This window comes from Macaca fascicularis, chromosome 9, assembly GCF_037993035.2.
Source record: "Macaca fascicularis isolate 582-1 chromosome 9, T2T-MFA8v1.1".
In the NCBI taxonomy this organism is placed as follows: Eukaryota; Metazoa; Chordata; class Mammalia; order Primates; family Cercopithecidae; genus Macaca; species Macaca fascicularis.
Window position 1 is genome coordinate 76,091,065 of NC_088383.1, and position 20,461 is coordinate 76,111,525.

General features: G+C 51.4%; 1 protein-coding gene across 20 annotated transcripts in view; it reads left to right on the top strand.

The window, feature by feature from the left end:
* LRRC20 (leucine rich repeat containing 20) overlaps positions 1-20,461 on the top strand; it is an 86,970-nt gene that overhangs the window by 43,942 nt on the left and 22,567 nt on the right. For all 20 annotated transcript variants that reach the window (XM_074001911.1, XM_074001909.1, XM_005565631.5 and 17 more), the window contains one exon: positions 14,065-14,232. In XM_074001911.1, the coding sequence (XP_073858012.1) occupies positions 14,065-14,232 (168 nt within the window). The remainder of the gene's footprint in view (positions 1-14,064; positions 14,233-20,461) is intronic.

Genomic DNA, 20,461 nt, shown 5'->3' on the forward strand with positions numbered 1-20,461 from the left:
CTGGAAGGAGTCATCTGCCTGGGCGGGAACATTTGGGAAGAGTTCTGGGAGGTTGGGAGGGGATAGGCCCTGTGGAAAAGGCCAAGAGAAGCATCCTAGCAGGGAGAAGCAGTGTGAGGCCAGGCCGGGAAGGCGCAGAACAGGCAGGGCCTCAAAGCCGAGTCATAAGGGAGGTTGCGAGCTCCTTCTGCCCTCCAAAACGATGAGTTCCCTCACCTCAAGAGCCTGGGCCTGGGCCAGGGCAACAGGAGGTGGCTGCTGCGGCTGCTGCAGGACAGGAGGCGGGCTTTGGTTGGTCGGGAGCAGGTGTGTGTGGGTGCGGGAGGACCGGGAGGTGGGTTGCTCCAGTCAGCCGGCCTGAGACCTCCATGGAGACTTGCTGACCCCAAGACCCTGCATCTGGAGGCAACACAGCCTGGTGGAACTGGGCCCCAGAGGGCTTGTGAGTAGTTGGGGAGCATCCAGCAATGTGTTGAGATGTTCCCTGGGGCTCACGGCTCATTTTCTCTGATTTTTCAGCAGCAGCAGGCTTCTTGCCTCTTTCTGTTTCCCCAAGTGTGTGTTCCTTACACTGTCCCTGACAGGGAGATGCCAGCCAGCCATGAACTCCAGGAGGGGGTGTGGTTTCCTCCTCAGAGCCAGACCCTCCCGGGGTGACCTTGGAGATGTGCCCAGGGCGAGCCCACGGGGTGCATGACACCTGGGGGGAGCCTGTCTGCAGAGGGCTCTTGGCTGCTCACTGGGCCGCCCTTTACCCTCCCCACAGGGCTCTCCAGGCAGCAGCTCCTGGTGCCTGCCAGATAAAATGGGGCAATTTTCCTCATTATCTCAGCAATTAGGACAGGCGGGAGTGAGGCGCCAGGCTTTATCTTTACCTCTGGCAACCACCTTGGTGCCAGAGGGGCCACGCCTCAGCCTCAGCTACTCTCTGCACACCTTGGGGAGTGGTCTTCCTGCTCCAAAGGCCGTACATGCCTGGTGCCTGGGGTGGGTGTGGGCAGAGGGCATGGAGAAGCTAGTTTAAAGCAACTGAGTCCATGCTGACAGGCCAGGGTGGTGAGGATGGGGCGGGCCCCTCTGTTCCTCAGGCCATACCATCAAAGCTGCTGCTGTCCACGCCTGGTCAGGAGTCTTAGGCGGTATTTGGGGGTGGAAAGAGGGTGTGCCAGTGAACGGTGTATGTCAGGGCCCCACAGGACTTATTTTCTGGTGTTCTGGGGAGGGAGGAGAAGGCGGGTGTCCTCTGGGCACATTACATTTCCAAACCTGGGGAGCAAGGGAACCGTCCTCAGAAAGGCTGTTAGCGTGGTGGGGTCACAGTGCGCTGTTCCTCCCCAACTTCCTACTTCACTTCAACCCTCTGGGTTTACTCTTTTAAATAGCTGATGTTACTTAGTGGACAAAAGAGAAAAGAAAAGGGGGGCCCAGAAATGTGCTGGGAGAGCCGGGCGGACGTGGAAGGTCTGTGAGTTTGGTGGGGTATGCTGAGGTTTTGGTTGTAGCCTAGGATCGGGCAGATCTACTCTGTCAGAAACACATTTTCTTTTTCTTTTTTCTTTTTTTTTAAGATAGAGTCTCGCTCTGTCGCCCAGGCTGGAGTGCAGTAGCACTATCTCTGCTCACTGCCACCTCTACCTCCCAGGTTCAACTGATTCTCCTGCCTCAGCCTCCCGAGTAGCTGGGATTACAGGCACCTGCCACCATGCCTGGCTAATTTTTGTATTTTTAGTAGAGACAGGGTTTAACCATGTTGGCCAGGCTGGTCTCAAACTCTTGGCCTCAGATGATCCACCCATCTTGTCCTCCCAAAGTGTTGGGATAATAGGCCTGAGCCACAGCGCCCGGCCAGAAGCACATTTTCTGGTGCCTTCAGTGCAGCCCAGCACTGGAATAGTGGGGTCTGGGAGAGTCTATCTCCCCTGAGTTATGCACAAGGGGCAGACCCCAATTGCAGATGATCAAGAATCCCTACCTGATATCAAGGCAGTGACTAGGTGTGGCCTTCTGCTCAGTTTTTGCCATCAGTCCTCAAGGGCGCCCCACCCCTGGAGCTACCTGGATGACCTCAGTGAAGCAAAGGCCAAACTGTTTGTGACCCCTGCATGGCTGCTTCTGGGCAGTGGGTCAGCCCTTCCTAGCAGTGTTAAGGAACCCAAGCGTCATGGGCTTCGGCATCCTTAGTAGAATCCCAGAAACAGGATCACTGAGGTCAGAGGGCATTTTAAGGCTCTGCTACATATAGCGGAAGAATCATGCAGCAGAGACCAACCAACCGACAGAGCTAGAAAAAATAAGTTAAATTCCCTGTGAAGGGGAGTTGGGGCAGCCTGGAGATGTATTACTGCTGCACCAGCAGGAGAGCATCGCTTCCATCCTGTATCTTAACCACCCCTAGAAACCAGCAGACCTCAACAGCCCCCTTACACCCCTGGCCCAGAACTCTGTACAGTGTGTTGGCGGAGGAGGGCACACTGGAACACCAGGACAGTGTGGCTCTGAGCCTCTGGTACCTCTGTCCTCCAGAGCTCAAGCTAACACTTCTTGCAACCCTGTACGGCAGAAGACTTTGCAGTTTCCCTTCACTTCCCTCTTCCAGGCTCTCCGTGCAGCTCTCCTTTGCTCTTAGCTCTGCGATTCAAATGTTTCCATACCTGCCTCTGCCCTTCTTACCCATTCCCGAGCACCTCTCTAGTTGCTGTTTGTGTCTCTGCCACACCTCCAGAGCTCTAAGGCTTCATTTGAAAAGCATATCCTATTTACTTACTTATTTTTGATTAGACAGTAAATGCACACAATGTGATATTTTGAAGATTGAAAGGATAGGAGGGAAAAATAAGGCTGCTCTTCTACTCCTGTCCCCAGACATCTAAGTCCATGTCCAGAGACAACCACCATTACCAGTACTAGAGATATTCCATGCCTATATAAATATAAATATACTTCATAATAGTAGCATTTATAATATACCACGGGTAGGTACTGTTGTAAGCAAACAGAGCATAAGTAACAAGTAACTTGCCCAACGTCACACAGCAAGAAAAAAGAGCTACCTTAGTCTTTTTTTCTTTTTTGAAACAGGTCTCCCTCTGTCACCCAGGCTGGAGAGCAGTGGTGCAATCTCGGCTCTCTACAACCTCTGCCTCCTGGGCTCAAGTGATCTCACGTTAGCCTCCTGACTAGCTGGGACTATGGCACACCATCACACCCAGCTAATCTTTTGTATTATTTGTGGAGACAGGGTCTTGCCATGTTGCCCAGGCTAGTCTTGAACTCCTAGACTCAAGTGATCTGCGTCTCAGCCTCCCAAAGTGTTGGGATTACAGGCGTGAGCCACCGCACCTGGCCTGCCTTAGTCTTTTCACAGAGGGAAAATGTTTAGTACTTCATTTTAGTCTGTTCCAGACCTAGTTAAAAGTGCTTTTTCTCCCCTTCCTCTTGTTCACCCCTGAGGAGTGAGTGTGGCATCTGGAAATGCCCTCTGACCCCTGTGGGCAGCAGCTGTCTCTGTGTGAAGCCTCCTCAGCACTGAGCATGGGCCGTTGGAAGGACACTGCCTACCTGACCATCTGACTCTGCCCTGCGGGGGAGTCCGTGCAGTCAGGGACTGTGACTGCTCATTGACGCAGGTTCAGAGCTGAGTTGCTGATTGAGCTCTGGTGAGCAGGTATTTTTGGAGCTGGCACATTCCTTTGAGCATGGGTTGTATGATTACTGCAGGCCAGCTTTGTCTGTCCCTTAATGGAATCGGCAAGCTTCTCTCTCAGCTGGGGTTAATCTAAGGCCTCTGAGTCAGCCTTGGCAATTGTCCAAGATAAGGATGGTACAGGAAGTAATAAGAGGAACTTGGGGAAGAAGAGGTCCATTTAACAGACACCGGAAACCACAGTTCAGTAGGTGTAATCAATAAGGAAATGTCATGATGGGGGCTGCTCTCAGGCTGGGTAGAACCTTGGGAGTGGAATGGAGTGGGGTCTTTTTCCAGAGCCCCGGTCCATCCTGGGAGCCCTGGTTGTTCCACTCTGAACCCTGGCCTGAGTGCAGGAAGAATCTTTGGAACCCCTAATGCAGTCATCTGGGACCAGAAGATCTCAGCCCTCTCTGTCCAGAAGAGGAGGCAGTGAGACCTTGGGCAGATGGCCGGGGTGCTGTGACTCCAGAGGGGAGAAGCGAAGCCAGACGTGGCTGTGGCTGTGTTAGGCTGGAAGCTCAGCACACTGGCTGATCCCGCGGCTGGGGCTTTGGCCACACTTTTGTTCTTCCTCTGAACTGGAAAAAATAGAGAAAACCTTAAGTGGCCGGTTTGGGGCCGTATAAGAGATAAAAAGAAAGCTAAGGCATCAGCAGCCTTGCTGGCCCAAGTTGGCCTTTGTGGGCCTCAGTTTCCCTATCTGAGAAATGGGGAAACATCTACTCCACAATGATTTTGTGAGGTTGGAGATAATGCATATAAAGCGCCCTGTGTAGGGTTTGGTGCATGCAAAATTCTTGATGAATGATGCTTCTGATACAGTGATGGTGAAGACACTGGGGGCCTTAGTTGTCGACAAGAGAGGTCTCTGGTTAAGTAGTCAGGACAATGGTCCAGTCATAGGAATCTGTCTCTCCACAAGGAATTTCAGTGAGAAAAGAACTGGAGAGATCCCCAAGTCCATGTCTTCACGGATGGGGACCCTGAGGCTCAGAAGGGAGAAGTGGCTTTTCTGACCTACCTCCAGGAAGATGCAGGGCGAGACCTCAGTTCAGGGTCCCCGGGTCCCCGGGTCCCCGGTCAGGCTCTTTGCCATGGAAGCAGGTAGTGTGGTCACCTGCTTCTCAGCTAATGCTGAGAGGCTGTTTTTAACTGATTGTGTATATATACCCCACCTTACTGCACAGAGGATTTTTAGAGCTCATGATACAGGCAGCTCATGATACAGGCAGTGGACACCACGGTGGGAACAGAAGCAACTCAGAGACCCTGCTGGGCCATGGCTTCTGAGAAGTGAAGCTGTATGGCTGGGGAGAACTTGCTGTTTTGCCAGCCCCACCCCCCACATCAGGAAGCATGCCCCATTCTGTCCAATTCAAGGCCTTTTTCTGGAATGCTTCCTTTCCATGGAGCTCAGATTGGCTACCTGGAGATTTACTCTAACAATTTGGGTGGAATTTGGCACATATGCTGACATTCATAAAGCCCTAGGGGTTGGGCAAGAGGGTGACTGACAGGGGTGGGACATCCATCCCCAGGAATCTGCTCTCTTTGCCCTCCCTTGGGGAGGGGGCCTAGAAGCAGCTCCATGGTTTTGTTCCCACTCAAAACCTCCCAGGTTTATTATAAACAACTTTATTCTTATCAATCTGGCAACTTAGAAGAAATGGACCACGTTATTGAAAACCACAAACCACGAAAACTCAGCCAAGATGAAATAGACAACCAGAATAGACCTATGACTATCAAATAAGTGGAATTCATAAATAAAAAGATCCCAAAGAAGAAATCTCCAAGCCCAGATGATTGCATTGGGGAATTCTATCAAACTTTTAAAATGAGAATTCACATCAATTTTACACAGCCTCTTCCAGAAAACAGAAGAGAAGGGCTTACTTCCCAATCCATGCTAGGAAACTGATATTATTCTGATATCAAATGCAGACAAAGACAGTACCAAAAATGCGAAAGTAAAAGAAAATACAGACCAATATCTCCCATGAACATAGATGGAAAGATTCTCAGCAAAATATTACCAGTCAAATTCAGCAATGTATAAAAAGAGCATATGACATGTGTTAGCGGGATTTATCAATTATTCCAGGTGTGCAAGGCTGGGTCCAACTTTAGAAATCAATCAGTGTAATATATCATATGAAAAGGCTAGGCTGGGTGAGGTGGCTCACACCTGTAATCCTAACACTTTGGGAGGCTGAGGTCGGTGGATTGCCTGAGCTCAGGAGTTCAAGACCAGCCTGGGCAACATGGGGAAATCCCATCTCTACTAAAATACAAAAAATTAGCTGGGTGTAGTGGTGGCATGCACCTATAATACCAGCTACTCGGGAGGCTGAGACAGGAGAATCGCTTGAACTTGGAAGGCAGAAGCTGCAGTGAGCCGAGATCGCGCCACTGCATTCCAGTCTGGGGGACAGAGCTGGACTCCATCTCAAAAAAAAAAAAAAAAATGTTTAAGAAGAAGAATCAGACAATCATATCATTTGACAAAGAACAAGCATTTGACAAACTTCAACTCTCATTACACAAAGAATACAGGGAAACTACCTCAACTTGGTAAAGAGCATCTTCAAAAATCCTACAGCTAACATCAGACCTAATGATGAAAGGCTTTCCCGCAAGCTGGGAACAAGGCAAGGATGTCCACTCTCATCCTCAAAGTTCTAACCATTGCAATAAAACGACAACAAGAAGAAGATAGTTCTTCCGTGGGCTTTTTGCAGAACTGGTTTTTTTTTTTTTTACACTGACCTCAAATGTCTTTCCAGCAATCTGAAATAACCTTCTTTTCTTGTTTACTATTTCTCCCTGCACTCATCTGTAAGCTTGTTAAGGTTGGGATCTAGTCTGTCTCATTAGCCATGATTTCCCGCTGTCTAGCAGAGCCTGCCCTGTGGTAGGTGCTGAGTAATATTTGTTGAGTAAGTGGAGGCTGTTTTGGCATCATTGGCTCTGACTGGCTTCCTGCAATCCATGTGTCACAGCTGCACTGACCCTCTCTTATTTTCCCTTTTGATTCCTGCTTTCATGTTGGCTTTCAGTTTTGTTTCTGCAAAGGTTCCATAATCCAGGAACCAAGTGTCATGTGTCTTGTATCTGTAATAGAGTCTCACTCTCACTCTGTTGCCCAGGCTGGAATGCAGTGGTGTGATCTTGGCTTACTGCAACCTCCACCTCCTGGATTCAAGCGATTCTCCTGCCGCAGCTCCTGAGTAGCTAGGATTACAGCTGTGTACCACCATGCCTGGCTGATTTTTGTATATTTAGTAGAGACAGAGTTTCGCCATATTGTGCAGGCTGGTCTTGAATTCCTGGCCCCAAGTGATCCACCCACCTTGGCCTCCCAAAATGCTGGGATTACAGGAATGAGCCACTGCACCTGGCCTTGTTGAGTGTATTTAATTTTCAAAGATTACCCTTTTCTGGCCGGGCACGGTGGCTCATGCCTGTAATCCTAGCACTTTGGAAGGTTGAGGCGGGTGTATCACCTGTGGTCAGGAGTTCGAGACCAGCCTGGCCAACATAGCAAAACCCTGTCTCTACTAAAAATACAAATATTAGCCGGGTGTGGTGGCGGGTGCCTATAATCCCAGCTTCTTGGGAGGCTGAGGCAGGAGAATTGCTTGAACCCGGGGAGCAGAAGTTGCAGTGAGCTAAGATTGTACCACTTCACTCCAGCTGGGTGAAAGAACAAAACTCCAGCTCAAAAAAAACCTCCAAAAAACAAAGATTACCCTTTTTACATTCAGTTACAAGGCTAAGCATATAGTAGGTGCTTAGTAAATATGTGACTTGTGTGGTTCATCCTGCCTTTCACATCCCTCTCAGCTCGTCATCACAGCCTATGATAAATGGGTAGGAAAGACCTTCTCATGAGGTCACCTGGAAAGAGGATGGGCCCAAGGACACCTGATGAGTTAGAACATAACCAGGTCCTTCCTGGTTCCCCTCTTGTGATTCTCTGGCCACTGAATAAGCAAGGATTTGCTGGTTATGTATTCTGAGAACAGGTATTGAAGGGATTAGGGGTGCAAAACTGGATGAAGTGAGGTGCCACGGTGGCCTGCTTCTCTTGGGGGAAGGGACAGATGCAGAGCCCATGAGACAGGACAGTGATTGATGAGATGAGGAGTCAGGCTCTGGACACGGCTGACTGGGGTTCAAATCCTGATTTGGGGGTTGGGAGAGGAAAGTCACATACCTTGTGGAGAAGTTGGGGTTTCTGTGATCTTGGACAAGTTATTTCACCTCTTTGTAAATTGATGGTAATGGGTTATGGAAAAATCACAATGACGATTACATGTAAATCCCTAGAACAAGTGCCTCAAATGTAGTAGTGCTCTGTTAGTGTAGTAATAGGTGTTAGCTATCATTATTACTTTTTTTTTTTTGAGACAGAGTCTCGTTTTGTAGCCCAGGCTGGAGTGCAGTGGTGCGATCTCAGCTACTGCAACCTCTGCCTCCTGGGATTCTTATGCCTTGGATTCTCATGCCTCGGATTATCATGCCTCAGCCTCTCAAGAAGCTGGGATTGCAGGCTTCTTGCCATGCCACCACACCTGGCTAATTTTTGTAGTTTTAGTAGAGACAAGGTTTCACCATGTTGACCAGGCTGGTCTCGAACTCCTGACTTCAAACGATCCGTCTGCCTCAGCCTCCCAAACTGCTGGGATTACAGTCGTGAGCCACCGTGCCCGCCTGAGATCTTTACTCAATCCACCCATTTAAATGCTGATCTCCTCCAGAAAAACCTCACAGACACATCCAGAAATCATGCCCAGCTATCTGGGCATCCCTTAGCCTAGTCAAGTTGACACAGAAAATTAACCATTACAGCCCCCACATCAGCTTCCACGGCCACATCGACCGTGACCCCCAACACTGCACACAGGGGCCAGCTCCCAGCAGGCTCTTGGAAATGTCTCCAGGGGTAGATGCTTCTTACTTTTCTCAGCCACTGTGGGGATATAATTAGACTCATGCCTGAATTGGTTTGATAAAAGGCCATTTAAAAAAATTCTGAATATGTCAAAAAACTGGGGATAACAAAATCAAGCAAGGAGAGATTCTCCTCCCCTCCCTCTGGCAGTTATCCTGGTGGCCCTGCAGAGCTGTGTGTGGGGTCTGGCCCTATAGCGTGAGAGCCTGGGCCAGCAGCTTCTGAGATTCCCCCCAAGTGAATGTGCTGTGTGTCTGTGACACTGGCTGTGTTTATCAGCTCCCTGATGCTTGGTGTTCCAAACCCCTGTTCCCAAATGCATCAGGGCCCCGCGGGAGATTTTTGTTTGTTTGTTTGTTTTTACCCCGGAAACGGAGTCTCACTCTGTCGCCCAGGGTGGAGTGCAGTGGCGCGATCTTGGCTCACGGCAACCTCCACTTCCTGGGTTCAAGCAATTCTCCTGCCTCAGCCTCCCGAGTAACTGGGATTACAGGAGCACGCTGCTGCGCCCGGCTAATTCACCGGGGCTTTTTGAAGCAACAGAGGGTATTCTTGTTGCTTCAGGCAAAGAACATTTTCTTCTTTCCTCAGTCTAAGCATGGGCAGTTAGCCATGCAGATCTAGGACATAAGTAACTCAGTACTAACCAGATTTCTGGGTTGCTCCGGGTGCCCTGCGTGGTTTGCCGTATCTATCAGTCTGTCTCCGTCCATCCATCCTCATGTCTATCTCAATACGTACGTGGAATTTACTGTGTGCCTAGCACTGTTCAGTCTTTTTCATGTATTAATTCATCGAAACTTTACAACAACCCTGCAGAGAAAGAGGATCTAGTACTGTTATCATTTCACAGATGAAGAAATGGAGGCAAAGATAAACAGCTTGCCCAAGGTCACACAGTCAGGCAGAATCCTGGGACACCTTGCCCCACAGCATGTGTTTGTAACCCCCACACCCACTGTACAGCCTCCCACCACAAGCCTCAGGGGGAGAGGTTCAGGGCGGCCCCACTCCCCACTCTGCATGGGGCCATACCCCACTTCTGGGCACTGGCTCATGTCCTGGGTGTCTGTGTAGGCCAGCGGATCTTCTGGTGGGGTGCAGAATGCAGCACGTCCCAGGGAGGGAGGGGTGAGGGCTAGGTGAGCTGTTGGGGAGCCTTCCTGTAGGTGGTGTAGGCATGCTGGGATTCCAGAAATGGAAATGAAACAAACCTGGGCACAGCTGGCACCATCAAGGACTTTGGCCACCTCCCTGTCTGCAACCTGGAAGCAAAGCTGTGTCCTCAAAAATGCCCTATGAGCACCCACTGATGCCCCACAGAGGCCAGGCTGCTCCCTCTGTGGCCCATACAGGCCTTACTGACACACAGGCTGTGAACTGCGGATTTGAAGGTGCTGTTGGCAGCCAGACCATGGAGCATGACAGCCTGTTCCTAGGAAATGAGGGCTTAGAGAAATGCGTTAAACAAGAACCAACTAGCCAGAGAAAGTGGACCGTGTTCTCAGCTAAGAAGAAATGTGTGTTCCAGCGAAGTGACTTCGGAGCAACTCCATGGGGCAGCTGCCCCCAGCCTGGAATGTGCTCTTCCCGCCAACGCCAGACTGGTATAAATCCACCCAGGGCCCTGATTCCTCATCTGGCAACAGTGTCCAGAGGGAAATGAATAACATTATTTTTGTGGGACGCACTAACAACTATTTTCTTTCCTTTTTTTTTTTTTTTTGAGATGGAGTTTTCTCTTGTTGCCCAGGCTGGAGTGCAATGGCACAATCTCAGCAACTGCAACCTACGCCTCTTGGGTTCAAGGGATTCTCCTGCCTCAGCCTCCCAAATAACTGGGATTACAGGTGTATGCCACCACGCCTGGCTAATTTTTATATTTTCAGTAGAGACAGCGTTTCACCACGTTGGCCAGGCTGAACTCCTGACCTCCAGTCATTCGCCTGCCTTGGCCTCCCAAAGTGCTAGAATTACAGATGTGAGCCACTGCACCCAGCCTATTTTCTTTTTATATAAGTAAAAAAGAACAAATCAATTTTAAGGACAAACAGTGGTGTGTATGGAACAGATATTTGGCAGAACTGGGAGGGTGATATATTCATTCATTCATTCACTCATCACTAATTCATTTATATAATCATCATAATGTACTCATCATTGTTGATCACTCACCATATACTGGGCAGTGTCATGCACACGTTTCTACAATGCAGGCAAAGCTCACCCTCGTGCAGCCTACCTTCTTATGGGAAGAGGCAGTGAATACACAGGTAAGTCAGCATGTTAGGTGATAACATGCTATGAAGGTAAATACTGCAGAGAGTGGGAATCCAATGGGAGGGGATCTTACTTTAGATAGAGTAACATTTGAGCAAAGACACACATAAAGTCAGGGAGCAAGCCTCACAAATATGTGGGTAAAGAGCATTTTATTTTTATTACTTATTTACTTTTGAGACAGGGACTCGCTCTGTTGCCCAGGATGGAGTGTAGAGGCACCATCATGGCTCACACTGCAGCCTCCACCTCCTGGGCTCAAGTGATCCTCCCACCTCAGCCTCCTGAGTAGCTGGGACTACAACCACACACCACCATGCCTGGCTAATTTTTTTGTATTTTTTATAGAGACAGGGTTTTCCTATGCTGGTCTTGAGCTGCTGGCCTCAAGTCATCCTCCTGCCTTGAGCTCCCAAAGTGTGGGATTACAGGCATAAGCCACTCTGCCCAGCCCCCAACACTGTGACCTAATGGTGATCTGGATAGCAGCGTTCTGTGATTTAAGGTGTGGCTATTCAAGAACCTGGCTGCCAGGGGAGGCCTGGGTTTGCATGAAGCGAGCACTGGACCTGTTGATGGAACCTTGGGTTCTGACGTCCCTGAAGATGGAAAAATGGGAGGCAGTCCAGGCCCCCTGCACTGTCTATTTGCCTCCTGAGGGGAGAAGAGTCATTGTTCAGCACGTATTTGCTGAGTGACACAAGGTGTCTGCAAGAGGCTGGATGTAGGGACGAAGATGAATCAGATGTAGTTCCTGTCTCCCCAGAGCCCCAGTGTGCTGGAGCAAGGCTGGTAGTCAGGCGCGTGTGCGTGCGTGTCTGTGTGTGTGTGTGTGTGTGTGTGTGTGTGTGTGTGTGTGTATGCAGTGCACTGGGAAGGGTGCAGGGGGTCAGCTTTCACTGTAGGGATACCTGGGAGGGGCTATGGGGAGCTCAGAGCAGCTGCGTTGTGGGGCTATGGAAGAGCAGGCGTGGACACTGAGCGGGGCAGGGCCAGCTGCAAAACTGGTGGGGCACAGAGATAAATGACTCCAGAAATCAGGGGTCATTTTTCTAAAAGTTACATAGGAAGCTTTTCCCTTTCTTTTGCAGTCTCTCTCAGTGTGTCATGGTGCCTTTCATTTACTATTTCATGTCGTTCTAAGTAAGGAAAGATCAAAATTTAGCATGAATTTTACCATTTATCTTTATGTTGTGGAATGCCAGTTTTAAGTGCGATTATGAGAGCATTAAAATCGTGTAGAATCATGAAATTATATAATTCATATTTTGTGGCTTATTTTCTCCGGAGGTGCCTGGAGTAGGCCAGAAGGACAAACTCAAACCAGACTCAGGAAGGTTGGAAGGCGGAAGGGAGGAAGGACAGACTCAGAGGGCCCGGGGCCCCTGTCCACAATGCAGGGCACCCACGCAGCCACCCTCAGGCCTGACAGCTGCTAGGTTTCTGCTCTTACCAGATGCTGGACTGACTGCCTTCCACCCTGGCCTGGGGTGATCTGAAGAAGCTGAGCCAGGTTTTCCCTTCCTAAGTGTCCACCACCCTCAGCCATGGCAGGCAGGCAACTCCAAGGCTCTTTAAACCTGTGCGTCAGGACCTGCCCAGTACCTAGCTCAGGGGTGGGTAAGAGGCTCACTCCTGCTAAGCCCCAGGGGCCCTGAGTGAGGGTGAGGGAGAGCTGCTGCCTACGTGCTCCACACTGAGACACATGGAACGCACGCCTGACTGTGACCCTCCCTGCTGAGGTGGAGGGCTGCAGTGTCATTGCAGAGCGGGGATGGGGAGGCGGAGGCCAGGCGGGAGAGCCGGCAGCCATCCTGGGGAGGCAGTAGGAGGTTGGATCATGTGCGAGCTCAGACTCCATGACCCAGCTCCACTGACAAAATACAGGTTGAAGGATAAAATTATTAAGACTTTCAAGATGGCCATACAGGGCATTCCACCCCAAGTGTGGGGCCCTTCTGATCGTGAGACCTCGTGTGAATATACTGGCCCCATGCCCACAAAGCCAGCCCTGGGAGAAGAACTGGGGGACATTCTTCAGGTTACTCAGCATTTCTGGGCCTCAGTTTCCCTCGGGTCAGACAGGGTGGGGAGAGACTCACTGTAAGGCCACACCTGGACGGGGACTGGGCAGCCCCTAGGACCTCAGCTCTGCCTCTCCCTGTCATGCTGCTTCACCTGTGTTCACAGATTAATCTTCTCACAGCCCTAGAGATAGGCATTGTGATGTTAGCTCCTTTCTACAGGTGAGACGATGTCCTTTCTGTGGGGATTAAATAACGTCCTAAGGAAGAACAGTGAAAGCAGGGGCATGGCAGGTGTGTACCCAAGCATGGGGACCCCAGGTCCTCCTCCCGTCAGCCCTGGGCTGTGCTCCTCTGCCACCTACCGCCCTTGCTTCCTGCCCCCCAGCTCTCCTCCCTGCACAGGGCCCTGTGGGCACCCGGCTTCTGTCACTAAATCGCAGCATCTCAGCTTCAGCCCACACTATATCTGGCCCCATCTCTTGGCACTGCCTCAGCGGGGTTCCCAGCAGAGGGACTCCCCCGACCCAGCTACCTTCCAACGCAGGTCCCTACATGTGTCGCTAGCCAACTTTCAGAGCGGCTGCTCTCAGAGCAGGAACCCACCCACGTTGGGTCAGCTGTGGTTGGCCAGGGGAGAAGGGGCACATGACACTGAAAGAATGTGGCTGCCCCTGGTGGCCCCTTGAGCAGGGAGGGCCATGGAGAGTGGTGTCCCCTAAATGGAGTATGGGGAGCCCCGAGGGAGAGAGGCTGCCCATCCTGACCTGCCCCATCAGGGCCTGGAGCTGAAGCTTTGTCTGAGGGAGGAGCCAGTACCTCCTGACCCCTCGCTGAGGCCCAGGCTTCTGCTGGGAGAGCCTTCCATTCTAAAGCCAGCAGCAGGCGACCTCAGCTGGAGTGACAGGTGGTAGGCCCTGGGCAGTGGTAGGAGGGTGACCCTCCTCTAGTGCAAAAAAACATGGAATCAGTCCTGTGCGGGGCTCCCTCTGTGGCCTAGGGCTTCCTCTATGCCTTTCTGGCCCCGGCAGGGTGAGAGCCACAGCGGGCAGTCACTGTGGTCTCGGGGTGTCCCCCTCCTCATCCTGTTCTCTCTCCTTCCCTGCACATGGCAGAGCTCCGCCTGGAGGGGAACTTCCTACACCGCCTCCCCAGCGAAGTCAGTGCCCTGCAGCACCTCAAGGCCATTGACCTGTCCCGGAACCAGTTCCAGGACTTCCCTGAGCAGCTCACCGCCCTGCCGGCGCTGGAGACCATCAACCTGGAGGAGAACGAGATCGTAGGTGAGTGGGCCTGGCCCACCTGGCCCTGGGCTGCTGCACGAGGCGCTCACAGGGCACAGGGCTCTGGAGTTGACCTTCACAGGCGGGAGGAGAAGCTTGGGCCTTCTGTCTGAGATGCCTAAGCAAAGGACATGGGGCCTGGGAAGGTACACATTTTGAGGCCCTGTCACCTGCTGGGTGCTGGGTGGGACACTGGCATTCCCTGGCAGGTAGATGGCCTTGGCTTTCACCACAGTGTAGCTGTGAACTAGCCAGGCCACTGTGGACCACAAGCTCTCCCTCTCCAGATCTCACCTGCCAGCCTAGGCTGTCTCAGACCCTTCGGCTCTGGCCCGCTGTGTGCTTTTTCCTCCCTGAGTCCCCTGGCTTCACAGAGACCTCTTCATAGGGGTGAGCAGGGCCCACTAGACAGCCATGTTCAGCACAGCCTCTCTATGCCTTCCAGAACAAACACACTGCTCCCTGTCAGCCCAGCCCGCCAGGGCCCTCACCACCAGGGAACCAGGGGTCTGATAGGTGCCTTCTGCAAACAGCAAACCCCAGGAAGGTGGGTTCTGCTGAGGTCAGGAAGCTGTCCCTCCTTCCTCTTGCAGCAATTATGTGTCTTCTGTCTCATTAGGACCTCAGAGAGCCGCGCCTCAACTCCAGCTAGTGGTCCAACCTGCCCAGAGAACCTGGGCACTGAGTGGGGTCTCTGCGTGCCCTCCCCTCCGCAGCACCCTCCTTCGGTGGCTTGGCCCCAGTTCATCCTGTCTCACATGGCCTCGCCAGTGATGTTCATCATAACCCCCTTCAGTTATGCTTTCATTTTCTTAAGCCCTTTTATAGCCATTATGCCATTTGATTAAAAGCAACATGAGGCCATTTCTCTGAGAGAGGAGCCAGTACCTCCTGACCCCTTGCTGAGGCCCAGGCTTCTGCTGGGAGAGCCTTCCATTCCAAAGTCAGCAGCAGGCAACCTCAGCTGGAGTGACAGGTGGTAGGCCCTGGGCAGTGGTAGGAGGGTGACCCCTCCTCTAGTGCAAATAAACATGGAATCAGCCCTGTGTGGGGCTCCCTCTATGGCCTAGGGCTTCCTCTATGCCTTCCTGGCCCAGGCAGGGTGAGAGCTATTCTCCATCAGATGGGTCCTAGTAGTTTCGGCCCATCTGATGGGGAATGGCCTGCCTCATGTGATGGCGAGTGCCCGTCTGTCAGAGGTGCCACAGGCAGGACTCTGACCCTGGCTGGGTGGGAGGTGAGACCAGCTGACCTTTGAGGTTCTGGATGTTTCCTTGGATAGATGAATCAACCGAGGCCCAAACACATCATGAGAGAGCATCGGGTTGTACAGTGACACTGCCGCGGTGCCAGGACAGGAATATGTGATTCCAGAACAGCCCTGTGCCCAGGATGGACTTCTCTTGCCTGGACTCTGGGAAGCCCCTGGGGGTGGGCTCTGGTTCAATCTTATGCTCCCAAGACCAGAGTCCTCAAGTGTCTTGCCCCTGGATTGGCTCCTGGGTCACTGGGGCCTCTGAGTAGTCTCTAAGCAGAAGCAGCCTGCCCAGAAGTGCCTTGGCCTGTGCAGCTCTCCCTCCTGTGCTGTCCTGCCCACCCAGGGGCTTGCTTTTGAGCCCCTCGCCCCCTGCATTCCTGGCCAGGCCCTTCTTGCCTGGGTCCTTCCTCTCCTGTCTCTGTTCATTGTGACCCCTCCTGATGCCTCCGCTTCCTTCTGCTGCTCATCCAAATGGGGCAGTAACTGAGCGAGACCAGAGCTGGGTGTGCAGTGGGTGGACAGGTGGGTTTCACCAGCACCGGCTTTGGCTTCCCCATATCCTAACTGTGGCCTTGGAAGGCTCACAGCAGCTCTGTGAATCTCAGCGCCCTCTCATCTTTCAGATGAAGCTTATCCCCCACCCCCAAAAGGTAGTTCAAGATAAGAAGGTGGCTTTTCCCCAGGTAGGGGAGCAGGTCAAGTGGGTATCTATGTCGGCTGCAGTCCAAGAAGTGACTTGCACCAAAGTGGGCAGCAAGGATGGTCCAGATCTCCTGGTCCTTACCCTTCTAAAAGGCAGACAATATCTCTTAGCAGGCACAGCCACAGAGCAAAGATCGGCTGTTTTGGCTCCTCTTGCATAGACATATTCTGCTTTTCTGCAGAATGTCAGTAATAATTTCGACATGTGGAAGCATCTTACATCTTACCAAGAATGGTCATGTGCCGTCCCACATCCACAGGGTGATGGTCTCCCTTTGACACAGGTAGAAACTAAAGCTCTAAGCCTTCATGGCCAAGTGCCTATCACACACCTGGTCAGGTAAGAGAGACATCAGTGACTGGGCTGTGTTTCCCAGTCAGTTCAGCCTGGGATAGAGCCTCTGCTGCCCGGCCTCGGCCACGCCTGGGTGATATGGAGAAGCCAGGGGCTGCCCCTGTCCAGGAGGGGCTCCTGGCTTACCTCAAGTGGCCAGCTGCTCCTGAAAGAGCTTGACTGATCCCAGGTCCCTGTCCACTGCAGGAGGCCTTGGTTGTTCTTCCCCTGCCCCCGAGCTGGAGAGAGGGGGCATATGGAGGCAGCCACTGTTTCCTTGCTGGAGTCTCCCTGCTTCTATTTTCTACTTCTCCCTGATCCATCCGAGTGATCTGAGTGGCTTCTCAACTCCCAAACCAGCAGGAGAGCCAGGCCACAGCCTTCATCCCCAGGCTGGAGGGAGGTGAGAATGAAAGAGCCTGCTGGAGGAAGGAGGGGCTGCAGTGACAGCAACGAAGGTAGGGCTGCACGGTCTTCCATTATGGAAATAGTTCTGCACTCTTTGCTACTTGTAGCTGAGCTCCTGCAGCACCTCACTGGGATGATTGTAGAAGCTTAGGATGCCTTCAGAGTGGCTTATTTTTTCCTTCTAGAATGCTTAGAGGGTGGTGGAAAAAATAAAACAAAATTTTTATGAGAAATAAATTTGAGATGCATGAGTTCCCGTTAAAGCTTTAGTAAGTGGGGAACAGGCAGCTCTGAAACAAGCCCCCAAGTGAATCATGACAGCCACTCTAAAGGGACCTCCCCAAAGCGTCCCCAGCCTGGCGCTGGAAAGCCATGGAGGCTCTCAGCATCCAGGCGGCTGCCAGGATCAACTCAGTCATCCTCGTGTTTCCAAATAGAGCTGCCATGTGATCTTCCTCCACCCTCTGAGCCATTCTCAGGGAGAGAAGGGGGGAGGTTGGGATCTCAACAGGGCATGGAGGCTGAGAGGGACAAGGATACTTCTGTCTGCTTTCTGATACCAACCACTGGGAGGTGGTGCCTGACCTTGGTGCTCACTGGTAGCTTAATGCCCTCAGGTTTCCGGTCTGTGTGGCACGTGGATGCCTTTGTTGCCACCTTTAGCACACGGCCCTCTGGTCTATGTGTGTGACCCTTCTCTGCCATCCCCACGTCTGCCAGCATTGGGCATGGTGTGCGGCATACAGCAGGCGCTCAGCTGGGTGGGAGCATTGTGTAGAGCAGGAATTCCAAAGCCTCGAAGCTCCTCTGAAATAAATGAGACAGGATAGGGCAGTTTTTCAAGTTGCATACTATGACCTGCTAGTGAATTGTTAAGTCAAGTCAGTGGGTTGAGACCAGCAATTTTTTAATGCAATAAAATAGAAAATGTCAGAGTACATCATCACATATAAAATGGTAATTACTATGTTGTAACTTTTAATTTCAGTTTTACTATGTGCATGCACAGATCGATCGATCTATCTATCTATCTATCTATCTATCTCTCTCTCTATCTCTCTATCTCTCTATCTCTCTATCTATCTATCTCCTGGGACGTGATGAAAAATGGTATTTCTTACTCTTAGTCATGATGAAAAAATATTGAAAGCTGCTCTTATGAGTTGTCCTGCAGAGATTTGGGGGTCTGTTCTCAGCCAACTCAGCCACCCATCCTCCCCAGCTCATGCCCCAACCACATTATACAGCCTTCCTCCTCTCATCCCTCCCCTTCACCCACCCCACATGGCCCATGCTCTCAGTCTGGAAGTCTTTTCTCGTGTCTTACCATTTTCTCTGCCTGTGGCCAAATCCCCTGGGTCTGAAGGTCTGGGCCCGGTTCAGGTGAAAGGGAAGCAGAGCGGGCCAAGGGGCTTCTCCCTTTCCCAGCTGACTCCCTGGCAGACACACAGCAGCAGGTGTCTCCCGCCCAGATGAGAGGCTTCCGGGGTCCTTGGGGACTGGCCTGCCAGGACACAGTTGTTTACTCTAGGCACTTGCAAGAGGAAGAAAAGGGTTCGTAGCTTGGAATATTTGTTCAGACAAGAGCCATTTATAAGTTTCTGGGATATGAGATGGTTCCTATATTTTTCAAATCAGAAAGTGGTGTATGGAAGTTTTTAAGTATTTATAAATAAGACCACGTGGGAAATGTCATCTCTGGAGAAGGAGAGGCTGCAGAGATGAATGAGATGCAAGTCTCGACCTCAAGTAGCTTACAGGTATTAGTGTCAGCAGACACTAGATAGCTAAATAGCACCTGGTCACAGGCATAGGGGAGGGCAGATGTGCCATGGAGAGCTAGGGAGAGGACTCTCAGTGGGAGGGTAGCTGTCCTTGTGTCCTTGTGGGAGGGTTTCTAAGGAGGTGGAGGCATGTAGTCTGAGTGATGACATGGGGACATGATTGGTGGGGGCAGTCAGCTCGTTCACCCCAGTAGCTGACACACATGACTTGAAGGTGGATGCGGGACAGCGAGGCCTCACCACTTGCTCACCGGCACTTGGTGCTGCTTAGCAATTCAGTCCCAGAACATGTGAGGGTGAAGACAAACATCACATATTTGAGAGAATTCATTTTGCCCAGTAAGGGATAGTATTTCAGTTAAGCTGGAATTTAACTTTCCATAACCCTCAGTTCTCTGTTTTGTTTTGTTTTTTCCTATGCACCCACTGCTCCAGAGAATACAAGAGATTAGAGGAAAACAAGTCTTCATTAAGAATTTAAGCTGGGCATGGTGGCTCACACCTGTAATTCCAGCACTTTGGCAGGCCAAGGTGGGAGAATTGCCTGAGCCCAGGAGTTTGAGACCAACCTGGACAACATGGCAAAACCCCATCTCTACAAAAAGTACAAAAATTAGCCGCGTGTGGTAGTGTGAACCTGTGGTTCCAGCTACTCGGGAGGCTGAGGTGGTAGGATCAATTGAGCCTGGGAGGTTGAGGTTGCAGTGAGCTGTGATTGCACCACTGCACTCCAGCCTGGGCCAAAGAGTGAGACAAAAAACTAAAACAAAAAAGAATTGATTAAATAGAGTAACAACACTACAACACTTTTTTTTTTTCTTTGAGATGGGGTCTCGCTCTGTCACACAGGCTGGAGTGCAGTGGCATGATCTTGGCTCACTGCAACCTCGACTTCCCAGGCTCAAGTGATCCTCCCACCTCAGCCTCTCAAGTAGCTGGAACCACAGGCGCCCACCACCATGCCCGGCTAATTTTTGTATTTTTGGTAGAGATGGGTTTTTGCCTTGTTGCCCTGGCTGGTCTCAAATTCCTAAGCTCAAGTGATCTGCCTGCCTCGGCCTCCCAAAGTGCTGGGATTACAGGCGCAAGCCACTGCGCCCAGCCAACAGCACTTTTAAGAGGAAAAGTATGTGTCATATAGGATGCTTTGGGCTGCATTTACTTAATTCTGTCTTTGTCCTGTTTCACCTCTTACTATCCCAGCCGATATTTCTCAAAGTGTGGTCCCAGGACCAGCAGCAGTAGCATTGCTAGAGAACTGGTTAGAAATGCACATTCCCTGGCCTCGCCCCAGACCTACATCAGAAACTCCGGGAGGGGGCAGCAGTCTGTTGTAATACCTGCCCCCCAATGCCCCGCTTTCTGATTCACATGCATGCTGAAGCCTGAGGAGCTCTGCCTGGGCTTTCAGTTCTCAAAGTGGCATCCATAGGCCAGCAGCATGGGCATCCCGGAAGCCTGTTAGAAATGCAGAACCTTAGGTTTCACTTCATACCTCCTGAGTCAGAATCTGCACCTGAGCAAGAATCCCTGGTGATTTGTTTGTATAGTAAGTCCTCATTTAATAAGGACTGTGCCAACACCTGGCCTGCTGCCCATCCTATGGACCCACCAACCCTCAGTAGAATGGGGTCAGCAGGAAGTAGGGAATCTTGGCCGAAACAAATGCTTCTGGACCCAAAGCTCTGCCTCCTGCCAGGCCAGACAGTGGCATAGTGGGAGGCTTCAGACCTCCCAGCTTGC